This window comes from Neopsephotus bourkii, unplaced genomic scaffold (assembly GCF_033783945.1).
Source record: "Neopsephotus bourkii isolate Nb327-2 ecotype Australia unplaced genomic scaffold, CSIRO-AGI_Nbou_v1 NB_962, whole genome shotgun sequence".
NCBI lineage: Eukaryota > Metazoa > Chordata > Aves > Psittaciformes > Psittacidae > Neopsephotus > Neopsephotus bourkii.
Genome location: NW_026901456.1, coordinates 4,010,469 through 4,031,786, shown reverse-complemented (window position 1 = coordinate 4,031,786; position 21,318 = coordinate 4,010,469). Strand labels below are relative to the sequence as shown.

The 21,318-nt window shown below is 37.0% G+C and overlaps 2 protein-coding genes across 10 annotated transcripts in view; one reads left to right on the top strand and one right to left on the bottom strand.

The window, feature by feature from the left end:
• CRYZL1 (crystallin zeta like 1) overlaps positions 1–21,318 on the top strand; it is a 165,729-nt gene that overhangs the window by 37,975 nt on the left and 106,436 nt on the right. The window lies entirely within an intron of this gene.
• The window catches only part of ITSN1 (intersectin 1), a 136,962-nt gene that overhangs the window by 31,622 nt on the left and 84,022 nt on the right, over positions 1–21,318 (bottom strand). For all 9 annotated transcript variants that reach the window (XM_061359050.1, XM_061359052.1, XM_061359051.1 and 6 more), the window contains 6 exons: positions 17,232–17,476; positions 14,753–14,912; positions 13,675–13,880; positions 12,801–12,883; positions 10,469–10,635; positions 3,806–3,851 (listed from right to left, as the gene is read on the bottom strand). In XM_061359050.1, coding sequence (XP_061215034.1) covers positions 3,806–3,851; positions 10,469–10,635; positions 12,801–12,883; positions 13,675–13,880; positions 14,753–14,912; positions 17,232–17,476 — 907 coding nt within the window. The remainder of the gene's footprint in view (positions 1–3,805; positions 3,852–10,468; positions 10,636–12,800; positions 12,884–13,674; positions 13,881–14,752; positions 14,913–17,231; positions 17,477–21,318) is intronic.

Below are 21,318 nucleotides of genomic sequence, written 5' to 3'. Positions count from 1 at the left end.
GTTTCATAAACAAAACACAGCAGATTTGGGAACATTTTAGCTTTTGAGAAGCTAAACATTTTAGACTGCTACATTTACATAGTCCCTCTCTAGTCATGAATTAAGGGGAATCTGAGAGGAAGTTTTTGACCTTCACTTAGTTGTAAAGGGTCTCAGACATCCAAAGCAAGATAAAAGTAGTGTTGTTGCTGCTAAAAACTCTACTTTAGAATACCAGTATACAGTCATTCATCACATGAATGATCTATGGGCTGGAGTGGGGTTTTTTTTTTTTTGGTTGGTCGGTTAGTGGCTTTTTGTCTTTTTTTTTTGTGTGTCTTTTTTACTTTTTTTTAAGGGGGGAAGGGGGAGAATTTTTTTTTCACAGAAAAAAAAACAAACAACCAAAACCCCAAAACTTTCCTGGAAGAGTAAATTCTGCCCCTGTGTTTAAGACAAAGGAGGTTTTTATTTGGCAATGCATCACATAAAATTGGGGACCATCAAACAGCCAGTGTGGGCACTGGGTTTGATTGGTTACGGTTGTAGATTAAGACTATCCTAGAAAAGCCCACAGCAGAGCTTGTAGCTCAAGATCACAGAAATGTGTCTCAACTGCTTCAGTGCAAAAGCAGACAGCTTAACTTAAAAGCTCAGCAATTATCTGATCACAGGTCAAATACACTGCTTGAGAGTTTAGATTTTACTTAAAAATCTTGGTAAAATAATAAATAGCAGTATCAGTTATTTTCATTTATGATTACTGTGTATTTTCAACCTCGTCTATCCTAAAGAACTGCACTGGCAGACTAAGCAGAAAAAGGTCAAACCTTCCTTCAGTTTGTCCCTTTATAAAGCAGCAGAAAGCAATGTGACAGTGTCAGGTGGACTAGCAGTCAACACAGCAACAGCAGCAAAAGGGACTGAGGCTGAAGGGAGCAAGTACACAGAAGTGGTTTCCAGCTTTCTCATGGGCAGCCGTACAGAGGAAGTAATGCAGTGCTGGGCTATGTCCTACTTGGCCAAACTTCCTGCAGCCAAGAGAAACACCAGAGGCTCAGTAGTAACACAACACCCACAGACTGGGAGAGGAGGGGGGAAGTCTGCTGGTAAGGCAGAGAAAGGGAGCTATCATTGAAAATGCAGTTGTAGGCAGAGAAAACCACAAAGCCAACTCCTTTGAAACAGAGGGAGGTTTTGTTTCAGGGAAGAAACAACAAAGCGATTTGAAGGCTGCCAGGAAAACAATAAGATAGTTTACATAAAATTTAGACGACAAGGATGATTAAGAAAATTAAAAATGCTCAGAGAAGCATTCAAGAGGTAAATGAACAACATAAGGAGGAAGCAGAGAGATGACAAACAACCTGAGGTCACCGCAAATGACACACGCAGAATTAACTATGGCAGAACTTCCCTCATGATAGCTCAAAGAGGCAGGCACACAGAGGTGGAATTGAACAGGTGATAAAAAGTCAGTAACTGAGAGAAAAGTACTTTAAACCTGGACCTGGAACTTGGCACACAAAGTGTGAAAGCAGGAGGTAAAGAATTTCTAAGTAAAGTAGAGTAGGTGATGACAGGAGAATGGAAAGGTTTACACAGAGAAAGCCAGCAGCAGTGGCAGTCTGTCCTGTACCAAGGCAAAGCAAGCAAGTTATTTGGCAGGAAACATGGCTATACTGCTAGAAAGTCTGCAAGCTCCCTGTATTCACAATTATTTTTTTTTCACAGAATCATATGAATTTGTCCACCCTAGAGGCATTCAGGAGGCAAAATGAACATAAGCAAACAAATTAACTGTGGGAATTTGTCAAAATGTATATATATATATGTGTATATATATATATAAATCAGGCAAAAACCTCTCTCACTACCATGGCAATTGTAATATTCAGTATATCATACTGAAAAAAACAAGAATCTTGTATTGTGCATCTTATAACAAGTAATTTCTCATTTTCTATCCACAAAAAGGTGATCTACAAGTTTCCAGGTATCAGATATCCACTTTCAACAACTAGCAGAATAAAGAAATTTTACTGTGGACTATATGTTAAAAAAGTTACAATATGAACTACAAGTTTAACATTCATTTCACATGTCACAGAGAAGCAGAAAGTCAGAGAAAACAACTGAGCAAAAAAGTTGGGTTTGTTTTTTAAAAACAAAACCACGACAAAAACAAAAGAGAAAAAGCTTTCCTTCCAGGAAGGCCTTTTTAATTTTGATTTATTCAAGTATTGAATTACTGAGAAGAGATCCAATTCAATCACAGTCCAGGCCAAAAAATGTGGCCTCTACTAAAACAGGTACATTTAGGAAAAAAGCATAAATGCCTTCTCACAGAGGTGATTGTCACCACACTGCTGCTCAGATTCACAGACAGCAGTTTCTTTGCCCTTGCTGTTCAAACACACACTCTTACCAACTCCCACCCACTCATCCTGCTGTTTCTAGAAAAAACAGGAATATTTCAACTCGTTCATCAGCACTTCATCATACTTGCAGCTCATTTATAGTAAAAACATCCATGAATTTGCTTGCTGAAAAATAGGCAGGATTGTTCTGAACACAGCTTTTGTCAACATCCCCCCAGTCTCCACAATTTTGAATCCAAGAAGACTGGTGATTATAAGGCTAGTTCTCTGGGCTGAAGTCTTGCTATCCACCATTCTCCTACATATAAAAACCAGCCACCCCTATCACCATCTTCTCACTATTCCTACCAGGTATCACTTCCAGAGTTCCCAGATCTCTCTTCTTGTCTGCTTCTTCTGAGTTTCGTATCTATTAAGATAACTATTTTTTGTCATGTAAATGAAAGTTAGAAAGGGCACTTGCTTACTTCCAAGCCCTTCTTTCTACAGGTAGATCAGTGAGATTTGACAAGAGCAGCCCATTGTTCATATGTCAAAGTAAAAGCAGCCAGATTAATTTGGGGCTGCTTTCCCCTCCTCCTCTTACACAGTCAACCAGTTCAGGGAGACAAAGCAAAACCTCCTCTCTACAAAACAAAATATATATGTGTGTGTGTGTGTGTGTGTAAATAAGGCAAGACTTGGTAGATCACATCCTTGAACCACCTCACTGCAACTAAACAAGGCTCAGAGGAAAGGACAAAGAAGCATGAAGCACTCCCTCTCTAGTTTGATTCAGCTCAATGCACAAGCCATCATTGTGGTACAAAAGCAAACAAATACACTGAGAGGAAAAAAAGAGGTGTCTTCTGGAAAGCTTACAGGTGCCTGCCAGTGACACAGAATGCCCTTTTTTAACAATCTTTGGAAATACAACGGTTGTTTGGAAGGACAGCCCTCACCACTCCAAGAGCCAGGGGACTTCTTTCTAGCCAGGAAGTATTCTGCAACATGATCATCTGCAGGATGACCAGGCTTGACAGGCAGTAAGCTACATAGCATGGATACAAAGTACGTGCACTTGAAAATGAGAAGCAGGCACAAGAGTTCACAGCGCGTACATGTACCATATTGTGCAGTGTTCTGGGCAAAATGCTGTAAAACCACAGGATAAGAATGCATGTTTCAATTTTCAGAGGTAAACTTGGGCTTTTTCTAAGCTTCCACTGTTCTGTATCATCAAGTTTACATTCATTTTTGAGCAAGCAGATTTTTATTCTCTAGCTACATGCTATCTAGTGATTGATAGAATTGATTGACAGGCTATCCAACAGTTTTCAGCAGCGCAGATTTATACAAAACGACCAAGAACAAACATACTTTATTTTCATGGAAAAAGATTCTGTTGCCTTTGAACTTGAGTAATTAAGAACAAATATAAGGTGCTGTCACAACACATGACTCACCAGGTTTCTTCCCTAAACTTCCTGTTTTTCCAGCTGTTCCAGGAGCCTTGAAATAGAAAGTAAAATGTAAGTTTAGCACTCATATTTCTCCAGTATATGAAAACTATTTACAATGCTTCAGTCTAACACACTAAACAAGCATGTAAAAACTCTCACAGAAAGATTCTGTTCTTACAGAAACCCGTAATATTGTAGATGGCAATTTATATCTAGGGATAGATACCAAGCAGTGTATGTAAGCCATAAGTATGTAAGATTATCTATATAAATGTGTAGACTTCTCTCCTGAATTTTTCTCCCTCTCGTGGACTGCAAGTACCAATATAATTCCAAATTTTACAGCATCTGAATTATAAATCTTCATAACTACAGAATATGAATTCTGTCAAGTTCTGTTAAGATAACAATAGTAGTTTTCAACTCTACAAATAGTCAGATTGTAAATATGCTTAAAAAACTAATTGGATATAATGATTTCAATACTATCCATATTACAAAAATTCTCATATGGCGCATTAGCACTGTCAGTGTCATCACTGCATCTTTTGGACAAGTCATCTGAACTTTGTAGGTCTTGTGTACTTGCAGTAGTAAAATCCCCACCACCATTTCTGTGCCCAAGTGAGAGCAAAAATTGCTATTTATCTGTAGCTATTTCCTCTGAACCTAAATGGGGTGACTTAAGGGATGAACATCATTATCATCAAGGCCAAGAGGTCTGCAAGAAAAGCTTTCCCTTGAGGCAACTGGTTATTTGGGAAGAGTTCTATTTATTTATTTTAATGCATTCACGGGTCTACTTATATACACGCAATCTGAGTATTCAGAACAGCTCATGGTCTCAACTTTGTCCCTTGCATGCTTCCCTTCTTCAGTCCTCATCAACCCTCAGCCACCACCCCTGATATGACAGCTTTCCCCTGCCCCAAAATAATTATTTCAGTCTCTTCCCAGACATTGCTAGTCTTATCTGCTGCAATAAAAAGGTTTGACATGGAAAACAGCAACATAACAAATCTAAACTGTACTTTGGCCAGGAATGCTGACTAACCATAAATACCCCTTTGCTTTCAAGCAAGGCTCACAACACTTCCACTTCCACTGAACTACTCCTTTAGTATCTCCCTTACAATGTGGGAGCCTAAATCAAATAACCTGAAAGTTTTCACAGAATCCTAAATCCTATTTGGAAAGGAACAGCTTTATCCTCAGTATTCTCCGTATTAACTTGATGCTTTGAAAACTTGGGGATTCTGGCAGAAACTAATGTAAGGAGTGACTAAGACTAGTTAACTGATGACTAGATGACTAGTAACTAAGACTAGTTAAATGATGGAGAAAACAGGGCCATTTTAAAAACAGGTATTGGGTTTTTAATGCCTTCATAAAATAAATTATGAGATAGATCTTCAATCTGTCTTGAAGATTACATAGCTGCTCAGAGACAGGCACATTTTTAACATCTTGCAGAAAACCTACTGTAGCAAAACTACTGCCGAAGTCTGATCTTTCAGAGTGAACCATATGACCTCACAAGGCTGAATTACTCAAGCCAACCCCATGTAGTAAGAGCAGAAAACCCAGCAGAGTTGTCATTGACTACCTCAGAAGCTATAACTGATGTTGAAAGCTAAGATTAGGGATGGGAAGAATTTATTTAATTATTTCTTTTTAATTTGGCACCAAAGCACCTTACATACATCTAGCATATCACACTTTTTGACATTTCACATCTTAGATTTTGGGAAGGGTTGTGGAAATGCAATGTTTTTAAGTTCAGCAATATCTGGATACTGCTGTCTTGGTGCTGCTCTCTTGTAATTGTAAAAGATTCATTCTAGTTGCTTTTTACAAAGCCAGTAAATCTTCTTCTCTTCCCTATGTTTGTTTCTTTCTTTTCAGTTTTCCACATTTCCCTACAACCCCTGTAACCTATATTAACAAAAAAAAAAAAAAAAAAAGAAAGTGAAACAGGAAAGCATCATGGAGAGATCAGGTACAAAGACTAAGTTTAGCTCTGGGGACAAAGAGAAGACGATCCAGACAAAACGACTATATGGAACCAAAGGTGGCAACTAACAATGATATGGTAGTATGAGGAAGTAATTCTGCTTTGGAAAATGTTTCTGGCAGAGAAACACTCTTCTGCCTCCTCAATAAAGAGCAAGTGTTTGGACCTTCAGAGAACACACTTCTTCAAAATATCAGTCAACACCCACGTTGCCAAATTAGGAGCATGTAGACAGATGAAACAGCCTGTGACAACGTATCTTTACAGTTAACTGGCAAACACACAGAGATTATTTTAAGAGAGAAACTTCAAAAATCACCTTGACCAACTGTGCCTGAATTCTGTTTGAGGATTGTCTGAATCCTTGGTAAAAATGTAGAAGAAATACATAGAGCAGTCCTGCAGCACTTCAATAAATAATTAATTCAGAAATAATGCATTTAAGATGAACCCAACCCCTGGCCCACTCAGTAGATGGAGAAGTATTTTCTAGTCTTTCTTTTGAGAGAAAAACAGCGGAGAAGACATAACCCATTCTATTTCTCTCTTACACACCTGAGACTAACTGGATTTGAGGATATTTTGGGGCAAGTGATAATAAAGTCTCTTGAAACAGTAAAGCAGAATTTGCTTTGTTAATTTAATAAGACACAGAAGTACATTTGCCAGTTGTGTTGTACAGGAAGACCTTCAGAATCCAGAATAAATATATTCAGACTGTTACTATTTTCAGGATACTTATATGAAGTTTTGTAACTAGAAGCATCTAAATTTTTGTGCTTCCAAGTCCACCATATAAGCTTCATATCTTATGGCAATTATCACCAGTCTCAAGAAAGGAAGGATATAATAAATACTTGTTACAGATCTTTAGCCATCTACTTCAATCTGATGAAAACTCTGAGAACAGACCACGAACCAGTGTTGTCATTTATTTGAAGAACAAAGACTTTCATTCTGTTGATAAGATAAAACTTTAAGGAACAGGAAATAGTCTCATTTAGCAGCTTGAGGTAAATGGGTAGCCTGGGACTAGGTACACAAGAACAGATAAAAAAAAATTTTCTTCTGATGTATAAACCATTAACATTTTGAGGCTTACAACCATTTCTACAAGCTCTGTGCTTGCTGTCTAAAGATCAGCACTGCCTTACTTTTTATTTGGGCCTAAGTCAATAGTGCAGAACACATTAAATTAATTTACTCTTTTAGTAACATTTTCCACAATCAGCCAGCTGTCCAAGCACAGCGGCACATCTGAAAGTTAACAGACAGCCACTATTGTGAAATCCTTTGTAAAAACTGGCTCGGTGAACAAGCTGAATAGCAAAACACTGTATGTGTAATGGCAATTATCCATTTGGAAGAAGAAATATGTCCTGCAGGGCATATGAATCACTTTATGAAAATAAGCATCCCAGATACCGAGATCTCATGAGCTCTATGCTTTTTCCTCCCTCTCTCATCAAGATTTTATCTGAAGATGCAATTTTCACCAGCAAAAAGGGCAGTTGGAACATTTTTTTATGAACTACAGGTAGCTTTTTCAACCCCAAACAAGCTGAGATCAGAGAAACATCAAGTTGACCTCTCTAATAAAAACAGTTTTCAGTATTAAATATCTATTTCTGAGCTCTCTCAGAAAAAAAGGAAGATTTGCAATTGTGTGTGCCTGTCTCTTACAAAAAAGGACAAGCAGCCAGTTCTTAAAGGCACACAAAAGGCAGCTCTGCACATCTGAATATAAATTCCCAAGTGTTGAGACTAAATTCTGTTGGAAATATTTTAAGAGAAAACAAAAGCAGTTTCTTCACAAAAGTTCAAAGGAGACTTAACTAACAAGAATGTAGGTGAGGTTAAGTAACTAATTAGCAACTATTACTATCTACATACAAACCGGTACTCACAAGGGTTTAAGGAGGCTAATAGTGCAAGTTTTCACTCTTCAAGTACAATACAAACTTACAGGTAATATAAAGAGACTTAGGGCTCAGTTTCATGATCACAAGACATTCTACAGGCTAGGCAATCAACTGTACATTTGCTCCTCAACTGCTGTGGGACAAGCCACCATCTTTTTGCTGTATGTCAGGACTGAACTATAACCCACATCCTTGACTGCAAAAGGAGTGCTTTTCTTAACCAGGTAAATTTCCTGATACAGACCCACAAATGCCTCTGCTACCACAACTGATGTCACACCACTCAGAGGAGAATCAAGCTGCTAGAACTGGGGATAGAGAGTTCAGAATCTCTTGTCTGGACTCTCAGTGAGCTGTCAGGGTAAACCTATATCCTGCCTAAACTCCACAATTTACAGCTGTTCAAAATTTACTCTGATTGTCAAAAAGACAAGCTAGTCTGCTGTGATGGAATCCATAGTGATACAGCTACAATGCTTCAACTAAACAAACCAGCAAGTGCTCCTCTTCCAGTCTGGGACTTGATCTGACTTTATCTCCTGGTTCATAGTCACTAGATCTGATGCAACCAACAGGTAGGAATGAGCACAGGCATACCGGAACCCACCTACTAAATGTAAGATATGATGTTTTGCTTCTAAAATGAAGTATTTAACACAAAAGCCAGCTAAAAATGCAGCTCAAAATCAGGTCAAGCTAATACAAGCCAATGTTGTGGCAATCTTGCCTCCTTCACTACTCTCCTTCCATACTAATTCTGCTACTGATATTTTTGTAACAGAAGTATGTGTTACTTCTACTAGACTAGTTTTCTACTCTGTGTAGTGTCCTGAACTGGCTTATTAACAGGTCAGATGAAAGACAGTGACAGCAAAAGTGTGGCAGGTAGGTCTGTACCTGTGCTTACTTAGAATGGGTTGCATATGATCATTTTGTGTCAGAAATAGTGAGGCCAGCTGGACTAGGGAAGTGATCATACCCCTGTACTCAGCAGTGATGGGGCTGCACCTAGAATATTGTACTCCGTTCTGGGCCCCTCACTACAAGACAGACATTGAGGTGCTGGAGCAGGTCCAGAGAAGAGCAACAAAGCTGGTGAAGGGTCTGGAGAATAAGTCTGATGAGGAATGGCTGTGGGAACTGGAGTTGTTTAGTCTGGAGAAAAGGAGGCTGAGGGGAGACCTTGTTGCTCTCTACAACTACCTGTAAGGAGGTTGTAGTGAGGTGGGTGTCAGTCTTTTTCCAAGTAACAAACAATAGGACAAGAGGAAATAGCCTCCAGTTACACGAAAGAAGGTTTAGATTAGGTATTAGGAAAAATTTCTCCACTGAAAGTTGTCAAGCTCTGGAACAAGCTTCCCAGGGAACACCATCCCTTGAGGTATTTAAAAGATGTGTAGATGTGCTTAAGACATGGTTTAGTGGTAGACTTGGCAATGGTAGGTTCACAGTTAGATTGGATTACCTTAAAGGTCTTTTCCAATCTAAATGATTCTATGATTCTATTCTATGAAACTACAGTCTTAATGTGCCCAGAAAAGTGTACCTCAAACAGAAAGGAACAACTAATCAAAACTGGGACAGAACTTCTCCAGTATTAAAATGACTAGTCCTAGAGACTGAAAAAGCTGTTACATGATGTAAAATATAGCTAAATGTCTCTAAAACGTTTCTGACAGAAATATCACAATACTCTTTCTCCCAAGGACTGCAATACTAAATACTATTACCTGAAAATTGGTTTTAATCCTGCCTCAGTTACTGAAATTTCTCTACTATCTAGAAATTTATTATATAAAGTCATTCTTCAGGTACATACTTCAGTGCAGGTTTTATTCTTTGGCTTTTCCACCAACAGAAATAATTTTAAGGAGTGACTTTGCTCAAACTTTATATTGCAAGTCACTGAGTTGCATCACATACATAACAGAATTCAGGACTTGTGGAAAAAAGCTTTACCAACTAGATTGCTAAAAATCCAGTAATTTTTACTAATTTGTTTACTTTTAAAACCACTATTACTCTTACAGACATAAACAAGAACTCCTTCTTGTCAAGAGATTAGTATTGTATTCAACTATGATTCTAAGCTACTGCGTATTAGTAGCTGAGTTATCCTCACAAGCAGATGAGGAATATAAATGAGAAAACATCTTTCTTTAGAATGCCTAAAGAGAGAGGGAAAAAAAAAAAAAGTAATAGGGACATGTTTTGTCGGATTATTCCAGCATAAAAATCAGATGAAACAGAACCTGTATTATCCAGCCAAGAACTTTCAAATAAATATAGTAGCTATATAAGTTTTGCTGTAAAATTGATTTCCCTTGATTGCAAGAAAATACGGAGGGGGAAAGAAATATAATAGACTGAAAAATTATCCTTTTTAAAAAATAATGGCAGTAAGATACTATTTAGTCTTTAAAAACTTGCCCCAGGAACAAGGTAGTCATAGGTATTCTGATTTGACTCTACAAAACTGCCAAGTTAACTATTAACATATGAAAGATTAATTTTAATATAGGATCCAAAGTTATTTATGACATTATGTTATAAATACAACTATTATTGTTTTCCATTTTCAATCTCACATTCAGTAAAACTGTAAAATATTTGTACATCTCCCTTATAGAAGAATAACGGATATAAGAGCCACTGACTTGCAACTATCACTCTAACCAAATAAAACATACCTCCCCAGCTCAAGTTTATAACATTTCAATACGTCTCTACCTCAGAATCTTTGAGTCTCACATAGTTAGATGGGAAAACTCCTGATTTATCACCCAGCGTTCCTGTCCACCAGTCACCATCTTTCTTTGTTACAAGAATCATATCACCTTGTTGAAAAGTTAGGTCTCCTTGTTCAGAACTCTCGTAAGTATACATAGCAATATATTCTGCAAGAGAGAAATAGAGAACATGAGAAAACACTTGATAAAACTACTCAATTGTCATTTGCAAAACCTAACTAATGTAGTCTATCCATAAGCTAGATAGAAATCTATTAATTGCTATTCATATAAACCTCAATATTTAATGCATACAACGATATCCATCAGAACTAAATGCAATCTATCAAACTGCTTCTGGTTTATTTGCAGTTTTGTTTTGTTGTTTTTTTTTAATAATTTACTAGCAAATTAAAATGTACATAAATTATAAACTGTACAGAAACTACTCTGAGAACATGTTTCCCAATGGTCTCTGTTTTGTGCTGATGGCTGGACTGTTCAGTCTTGGGGATGGAAAGCCTCAGTATCCAAATATCTGTACAGTCTTCATTCTACATATGCTGTTTGGCTCTCATATACAATGAAGTCTTTCATTACTTGAAGCTTCGCATGAAGGGTACACATCTCATTGCATCTTACGCAACAGATGGCTGGGAAATGTTAAGACAAAGCCTGTATGTGTTCTGTTTTGTTAAAACACAGTCGACTACTTAGTATTCAAGTGCAAAACTACTGAAGCAGACTGATGTTGAAAAATGCAATGCATAATTCAATCACAGAACTACATGAAAAAATTTTAACATAAATGATTACAAATAAGAACTTCATAAAATTCAGTAACATTTTCTATACAACTTCAGCAATTTCTATACAACTGAGCATTATCACATTTTATATGGGCACAAAACAGGTTTCTGAAGATTATATCCCTCTGCTTCTAGGACCACCTCTGGACCTAAGAGCAATTCACAGTATCTCAGTAAGACTTTCATTCATATGTAACAAAAACATGCAAGTTTCCACTGAAGCTGGCAATTGTTCTATTTGCTGGAACACTAAATCCGACCAAAAGGCTTAGCTCAGGGAAGTTCAGTGAGAATTCAAGCCACAATTACTATCCTCAATGAAGCATTTTGTCTAACAACTAGAACTTAAGAACACACACATCTGTATGCACATACACACCAACACACATATTAAGCATCATAACGTATGCTATACAATGGAAATTTTTGTAAATCCTTTAAATGTAATAGAAGATGATAAATCCATGATTTACCGTTTCTTAAAAACACAGCTCTTTTGAAGTGCTTTATTAAAAAGTTATGATCCTTTTTATATAGTTAGGATAACATTATAATAATGTTATAGCTAGGATAGTATTATAATAATTTATATATATATTATAATATTATAGTTAGGATAGTATTATAATAATATTGAGAAAGACTAGCTGTATTTTACAATTATCTCATTTTTCTTGCTACATGGATCTTTACAATTACCTCCTTTTAATTTCTGTAGTGCTCATGCCACTGGCAAATCAAATACACTGGTAACCAATGAGACTCTCACTTAAAACTGCCGGTAGAATTGTAATTAAAAAAAAAAGGTGTGCTGTAGGGGTTACATACAAATGTTCATTTGAAACCTATATTTAGATTCATTGACTTACTCTGACTGTGATTTAATCTAGCTGACTCTACACTCAAATGGATTAAGAGTGCCCACACAGTCTGTTAACACAGCTCATGTGGAGACACTAACCTCCAGCTGAATGGTAGTAACAGCCAGGAATGTGAGTTTTAAAACCCTCCAGAGGCCTGACAATTATCTGTCTATGCCCCAGGCTCCATCTTTAAAAATGAGGTATAGCCTTGACTGTAAGCATCACAACATTCTATAACTGACTGTAATTTCTTCGATTAAGAGCTGTACTGAAACATTGGAAATGAGCATTGGGTGAAAACAAGACATTAATAATTCCTGACATCATGAAGTACATGTACAGATGTGCTTATTTGGTGCTCTGAAACAAAACATTCCAGATTGTGAATTGTTACCAAAATATTTGTACAAGAAACAGTACAAACTATGGAAGATATTTTAATAGTGTGTGAAATTATCATTCTCTATACACAAGTTACATAAATTCTTACTATAATAATTTTAAATCATTCTAAATGCAAATTGGTTTGCACTTCAATTTTACAGACCTGATCTTAAAACACTAAGGTTTGATTCTAAGCTTGTTTCTGGTAATAAGCTGACTTACTCTACTTAACTACATAGCAAAATACTAATAATCCCATTCAGTTTGAAATGCTTACCTTCACCTGACATGGTTGCTTTTGTTGCTGGTGATGCTACTCTTTTCAGACTAGCAGGACTTTCTGAGGAACCAGAATCCATGCTTTAGAAGAAAATAATGATTATTTAAGAAATTAAATCTCTTAAGAAAATTTATTATTATATTTAAAAAATTAAAAAAACCCAAAACCAATGAAACCAACCCAAAAACCTACAACAAAAAAAACAAACCAAACCAAACCAAACAAAAAAACCCCACAAACACCAACCCCCCCCCAAAAACAACAACAAAACGAAACAAAAAAAAACCCACCATATGCATCCATAAGTAATTCCCTACAATTTTAAAGAAGACACACTAAATGTGCAAATTAAATGTACAATGGCCAGGCATGGTTACATTTAGGTTACTGCCTTTAATACACAAGTTTCCACACCTCCTTTTCTTCCTCAAGAAAAAAAGAATCTAAAATCATTCTCATATGTATTACTAATGCTAATGTTGCCTTCACAAAGAACCAGATTTTGATTGTTTCATCCTCCAAGAGTGATGATAAGTGGTTAAGTTTTGAAGTATTACTTTTTATTTTGGGGGAAAGATAAGCTATGACTTACATAGCTGTAATTCACAAAATCCAATCCACTATTTTTTTTGATTGCAAGTCACATAGAATTAAGACCTTAGACATACTGTTGGTTATGCATGGCCCAAGAAGGTCAATTTTTTTATTCCTCCCACAAAAACTTCCAGGGTTGGGAGTCAAAACTGCCCAAAAGAGAGTCACATAAAAAAGGCATTTTTACAAAGTAGATTCTAAACTTTAAGATTCAAACATGCAACTCTTCATATTTATCTTTTACAGTATAGAACTATGGTGAAAGTAAGTAAAATACCTCGTTGACTTCCTAATGGGGCCTGAAATCAGCTTCACATATGATTTAGGAAACCACCCCTTTTGTCCTTGAACCTCTCCGAACCACCACATATCTTGCTGCTCCAAAACTGTGATGATATCATTTTTGTTGAAATTAAGGTGGTTGTCTTTTTTTGCTCTCCAAGGATACAAAGCCTGTGCTTGAAGCCCCTCCACTTTCTCACCCTAATGCAATACAAAAAAAGAAAAAGAAAAAAAAAAAAGAGAGAGAAGTCAGATGTGCACCACCTTTCACAAAGAAAGCTGCTTAAGGAATTATATTCTTATGCTACTTATATAGCAACAAAATACCCACATTCTCATCAACTTTATAATGCAAAATCAGTCAATTAAACTTACAAAGTAATAACTGAAACATTTACAGTCCTCCTACATTTCTATTTGTTAACACATAATCAATACAATGCAAGATTACCAGAGGTTTTGCTTAATAAGTTAAATCAAGTTTTACAATTGAGGTATACATGTAATAAACCTTCATGAAGCTATTTTAGCAAGACTTAATGTAAACTTTAAGGAAAATTATGCTTTGCGTCAAGTTATTCATTCTACATTCCAGCTCTTTCGGCTTTAAGATACTGAGATATGTAGTATTTTTCAGAACACATTAGCTTACAAGAACAGTATGTTGGTAAACTGAGGAAAAGGAAATGCCTTAGCAGATGGACAGAATTCATCTGATGTGAAGCTTTGCCATTGCTATTTTACTTAACTACATAATCCACTTTGGAGTGAAGGTTATTGTCAGGTGACTCAGGAAAGCCCCCAGGAAGCGACCCAAGACTGGCATTCTGCCAAAGCATTAAGGCTGGATCACCAGAGTCTAAAAAAGTTAGCACAAAATAGCAGAACAGAAACTGCTTCATGTTAAATTGTCCATGGATGTTGCAAATGGATTTACGCTACCTGTTCATCACTCCAAAATGGAATAGCTTACCTATCTCAGGGGACTGTTACAATGCATGGTCAATGTTCATAATTTGCTTTCCAAATGTTTGTGCTGGATCAGAACAGTTTCAATCAATATAGACACTCACCTGACCCAAGACAGGAGAGGGAGACGATCCTGTAACAGTGGCAGGAGTGAAGGCTGATCGTTGCCGCATCTGCCCTGCACTGGGAACGGTCAAAGATGGCTGAGCTGCCCAGGCATCCCAGTTATCAGTCTCTGGTTTCTCACTAGTGTTTGATGGCCAGCTGAAAAGAATAACATAATTCCTATCATTTTCAACTGAATAAAAACATTCATGCAGGAAGACTGTGCAGGAAAAATATTTATACATTCCAGGTTAATTTATTTTAACTGAACACTTCATAAGCATCATAACTCTCAGGTGGAAGTAGTGCAAACATAGGCTAACGATTAAGTTTACCTTAAAAAGGCAATCTCTAAATAGAGTTGCTTGTCCTTGCTACTTAAAGTCAGCTGTTCCTGTAATTTACTTTCATTTCTTAGCTGTGCCCCAATACAACAGAAGTTGTGCAGTCTATATTATACACATTTGAAAGGACTAACTTAAAAAATATTATCTTCAAAACTGGTTTGAAATCTTCACACCTGCATGCCACTGACCTCTTACATCCCCTTCCCTTAAATATAATTGCTGCTTCTCATTCAAATCTTACCTTTTTAATTTTTCTTAAAATTATTTCCTACTGACTTCTTTCAATTCTTTAGAGTTTAATGCAACCTCTTAATATTTTTTATGTTATATCTTGTCCTTTAAAATGCCTACTAAGTCTCATAATCCACAACTCTAACTCCAGATACCCAGTTAAATGAACAAAATCCTCTGAACTGTAGGAGAGTAAACAAAGCACCTGTCTTAAACAATGCATCTATCTTCAACACACAAATTGCCCATGCATGTTGCTTGTGCTATTAGTTGGAGTAATCAATTGTTGTCCGCCTAAACTGTAAGTGTCCAAAGGCCACAGCTATCCCTAACCCTTATATTATGTCAAGGACAGTATTATTAGTATAAATGCTCTGGGATTCACTTTGTGTTGAAACAGAGTATTAATTTTTATGAAAAGCCTGAAAGTATATATTACCCACCTACGGTAGAAATAGCTCTGTCAAAAGTATGATTTATTGAAACAAAGAAAACCAGTATTTGCCAGACATCTCCAGGAAGCTCAAGATTTAGTCTTATTCTCCCTCCTCAGAAAAATGACTGCAGTAAACCAGAAGAAATTTAAGTAACTGGAAAAGCTACTGTGACCTAGTTGATGAAACTTTTGAAAAAGAACATATCATGTTCAGCATGGTGTTGGTTGATGAGAAAATGAACATGAGCCGGCTTCAGTGTGCGCTCGCAGCCCAGAAAGCCAACCGTATCCTGGGCTGCATCAAAAGGAGCGTGACCAGCAGGTCAAAGGGGGTGATCCTGCCCCTCTGCTGTGCTCTTGTGAAACCTCACTTGGAGTATTGGGTGCAGTTCTGGTGTCCTCAACATAAAAAGGACATGGAGCTGTTGAAGCAAATTCAGAGGAGGGCCACAAGGATGATCGGGGACTGGAGCACCTCCCGTATGAAGATTGGCTGAGAAAGTTGGGGCTGTTCAGCCTGGAGAAGAGAAGGCTGCATGGAGACCTCATAGCAGCCTTCCAGTATCTGAAGGGGGCCTGTAGGGATGCTGGGGAGGGACTATTCATTAGGGACTGTAGTGATAGGACAAGGGGTAACAGGTTAAAACTAAAACAGGGGAAGTTCAGTGTAAATAAAAGGAGGAAGTACTTTACTGTGAGGATAGTGAGACACTGGAATGGGTTGCCCAAAGAAGCTGTGAATGCTCCATCCCTGGTGGTGTTCAAGGCCAGGTTGGACAGAGCGTTGGGTGGCATGGTTTAGTGGGAGGTGTCCCTGCCAGTGGCAGGGGAGTTGGAATTAGATGATCTTAAGGTCCCTTCCAACCTTAACTATTCTATGATTCTATGTACTGTAATATTGCACAAATATATTTAGATATTTAATTTATAAATATGTGTTACATGATCAAAGGATACAACAATTACTTACCCTACCCCATTTACATAGGTGTTGATAATACTGCACACAGCATTAAGTTAACAAGATATCTAGGGAAAAGCACATGTTCTACTTGTATCAGTCTTACTAATGTTGTGATAAGGAATTAGTAAGTCATCTTTTCATGTTCCCTTTGTCATTATCTCATTTTGCATAATCCAAATTGGAAAGCTTCAGTGAGGATTAGTGTCAAATAATTTTAACTAAATTTAAGAGAAGGAAGGTGAGCACCTTGGAATTTCCACCATGTCACCATGCTCATTTCTGATGTGCCCTTCTGCACTGCCCAGGCAAATATGATGGAAACATGGTTAAAGTTCCACAAGGTTGCGACCTTAAATGTTTACTATGGAAAAAAAATACTTTCCTTCAAACAAGCTATTTTTATTTTGCAACCTTGATACTCTATGTTAAATGTCACCACAGTCAAATCAATTAAAAAGGACTCCAGCACATTAAAGGTGACAATCACTACCCAAACATACGTTGAACTGAAGTCTGCCCAGTTATTGCTGGTTGTAGTACACTCTGTAGAAGCAGGAGTTCCTATTGACGTAGTGGTTTCATGCACAGAAACTTTAGGTGCAGCAGTTGCATCAGCTGCTGGCCTTACAGAAGCTGGAACTTCATTTTCAGGTATTTTCTCTGCATAGTTTGCAGGGAACCATCCAGTTTTCCCCTTCAGTTCTCCACCAAGCCACCCTGGTTCTCCAGTCTGGCTTTCATCCACCTGTAGATGCATTAAGTTAGAAAGTTAAGAAACATCACAAACAAATGGGATTTTTCCTTTAAGCAATCCATTTCCTTTTTCTAGTTACAGAGACATGACACCCACATTACAAATGTAAGTTCCACCTAGGTAGAATTTTGTTGTTGTTATTTAATTTACCTTTGGAGAATAATGTTGACAGCTATTTCTTCTATGGTACCTTAATAGATAAGGGAGCATTTTGCAGCGCAATGGTGCTTTGCAATTTATTTTTTTTTAATTTTTATTTTCCTTTTTTTCCCCAAGCCAAAAATCGAAAGGATTTCCTTCTGATGAGGTAAAAAATGAGTTTTATTTCAGTTTTGATGCATAAGCCAAGCACATGTTTCTAAAGAGTTGCCTGAAAGTCTGTCACAGTACAGCAGACTTAGGAGAACTGAATTCTAGAAAAATCCCTGAAATACTGGTATTTCTGGTTTAACTAACACAAAACATAGTTTTTAACAAGTTTTCCTAGATTCTCTCTTGCAGAAAATACAATGAAAACCACAGCATATTAAAAACAACATCCATTGAACAATTCAAAACAAAGCCACAGATTTGCTAATGTATTTATACAAAACAATTCCATGGTTAAGTTTTCATATGTAAATTTGCAGGCCTTTGTTCTTTCCCCTCACTCTGATATCTTTGCCAAGCCACAAATGAAACAATGAAATGGGGTTAGTTTCGCAGTTATATTTTAATTCCTACTTATTATTATATTCATGTTAAGCTACAACATTGTAAACGTCACACTTTCCTGTTAAGTTTTCTTAAACATTTAATATATTTTTTCCTCCATGCTCTACTGTCAGACTGTTTATTGCCTTAGTCTGTTATTTCACCAGAAGCGATCAGTTTAAATACTGCAAGCTGCGGCTAACCGTATTCAGCAAGAATTGCAGAAGAAAAGTAATTCACCCTTGCTATCCTACCCCTGCTGAATTGATAGGGTGGCTAAATACCTTCAAGGCAAGGTCAGCTGCAGAAACTTTTTAGAAGAAAAAAGACAATAATTGCATTTGGTAATAATTTTGGTAAATTACATGTTCCAGCTACCTAACCTCTTTGATAGGTCAAAAGGATCTCAGTTTTCAAGCAAACCCATATACGTGAATAGGGTTTGCACCTCTGACATGTAAATAACATCTACTTTGTACGGTAACTTGCTGTACTGCAGATTCCCCAACAGCAATCAAGTCAGCTGTAAAACCAGGCCAGTAATGAAGTCAGATGCCCAACCCTGCAGAATGGCTGGTTTTGGGCAAGAATTTCTGTCATCAGTTTAGGCGACTAGCAATTGGTATTTCAAAATACATGGGTTTCAAACTACAGAGTAACTCAAGAGTTGGCAGTGGCAGATAATACAGCAGTCAGAGATGCTTAAAGCTGTATTTCTCAATCACCTGACACTACTTCCTAAAAATCCATTATCAGTGTGAGGGATCTGTTGATAATAGAACGCTCCATGAGCTCAGGAATAAGAAATAGTATATTTTTCAGTCAAAGCAGTTTTCAGTATAGTACATTATATGAAAATAGCATATAGTAGTGGCTCAAGCCAAATGCTTCTACAGTTGGAAACACACTTACAAATTCACTCTATCGATTTTAACGAAATATAATCTCATCAGCTGCTCAATTAGAGAAGAAAAAAAATAGTGGCAAAAAAAATTATTTTGTGGCAATGATGCAGACTAGTCATTCTAGACCACAGGTGAGACCATTCTTTTGCCTAGACATGACTGAAACTGAAGCAGAAAAATCTTTTGCCTCTGATTGTCCCTGGACTACTCATTTGAGCTGCTGATAGATGCTTTGCCTTCAGCCAGTTGTTGTCTCTTTGCCTCCTATAGTAATTTGTATCCCACACCCCTCTTCTGGTGCTAAACAATCCATTATTTCTGCTTTTTGTTGGGTCCATCTTTTGTCTCGGTCCTTTTTAACTCAAAGCAAACCCAGAAAGAAACGGGCTACATGCATGACCGGTTCAGTGTGGCTTTACTGCAGTGCAGAGTAAAATTTCCACTGCAGCACTGATTAGGATTGTTAAAGCAGCAGTATGAGTGATGACAGGTCACAGCAGAGGGTGAATTTTGTGAGAGAGGGAGGAATGGATTAACAGCACCTGATGACAAACTGAACAATATAAACAGTAATAACAGCCACACAGTTTCTACTGTCATTTAACTGGTGGTAACTTTTTGCAGGTAGCAACTAGAATCACCAACATACAATAAAATCAGGACTGAAAAGCCAAAAATCTGTTATTGTGGTGCTTGAAATTAATGTTTGAAACTGCTGTTTCAGATAGAAATGCTTTGTACAAGCAGAGAAAATAAAAATCTACAACCAATTTAATGTCTTTTTAGAAGACAGTTTCAAGATCAAATGATTCATAAAACAGCCTATTAGAATACTTAAATTTATGCTTATTTGATCCAATTAAGTTTTCTATGTATACTCATAAAAAAGGCACTGTTAAGGATCATTTTAACTCTATAAAAACGCTGGTTTCTCAGTCATACATATGAAGTATAATTTGCATCTGTTTCTGTAGTACGGTACAGGAACATTGAAGAAATACCTTTGCACCTTTTTAGAATTCATTTGTTGTAATTTCCTAATATGTTTACACCCACTATCCCCAAGTCCCTGTGACAAACCATCCCAATTTATTTGGGATAGGCCAGCTTTGAGCAACCTGGTCTAGTGGAAGGTGTCCCTGACTATGGCAGGGTGGAACTACATGAGCTTTAAGGTCCCTTTCAACTCAAACCATACTGCAATTCTATGATTTTTTAAAATATTGGTTTAACCCCAAAACATAACTAATATAGTGAATTATAGTGTATGGTTTTATTTTTTTATTTATCCAACCATACCTGGAGCCACAGGTTACAACCACTTATTTTCAGCAACTGAAAACAAGTGACAGGAATAACAGCAACACAACTCTTAGTAGAAAAAGCAATAGATCCTCTGTCAACAGAAGGGCTGGCTTTGCAGTGGCCTACTCACTTTGAGCTATCTCATGTGTCACCAGCAGTACATGCACGCTGTAAGAGAAGCCCTGTTTTATGGTAGATATTCACTCTAGCTACAAAGCCAAACTCTAATACTACCACAAAAAGTATTTAATCAAAGCTAAACTGATTACCATCTTCTGTTTTGTTCAACTATCTACACATTAAATGTCCAATTTAATTGTATTCCCCTTTCAGGCTTTTGATCCAGATATTTTGAGACTGGTGGAACTCCTGTTAAAATGTTGAATATAAACCCTACAGGCCAGAGGCCATATGCTGGATCTAACATAACAAAGCTGTCTGCATGTCTAAAACAAAGAGCTTTCATTCTAACTCTCACAATCAGTAACTAACACAACTAATGAGAAACTATAATTTTGAATTTGGTTTAGACTTTCCATGGCAGCTTCTTTATGAACTTCCCGTTTAACTTACATTCTTCTGCTACCAGAGCCACTACAGTTCAGTAATTCAATAATTCACCTGTATTTCATTGAATTATGCTTAATTTATTTAAAGACGGTATATTATATAAAACATTATCAGCAACAAAAGAATCCATTCAACTGAAGCCTAATAGCATCAAATGCCAGGAGGACTTTGTAAGAGAGCTATCCAAAAGAAATTCCACACGTTGTGTATGTATATATTCATACACATACTAGAAACTTAACTTCTTGAACAGACAGAGCCCTGAAAAAGGCATGGCTTTTTTGGCTCAGAATACTTGTTCCCAGACAAAAGCTGGGTTAAATTATAATTAGGATTATAAATCGATCTAGTTCATAGTGA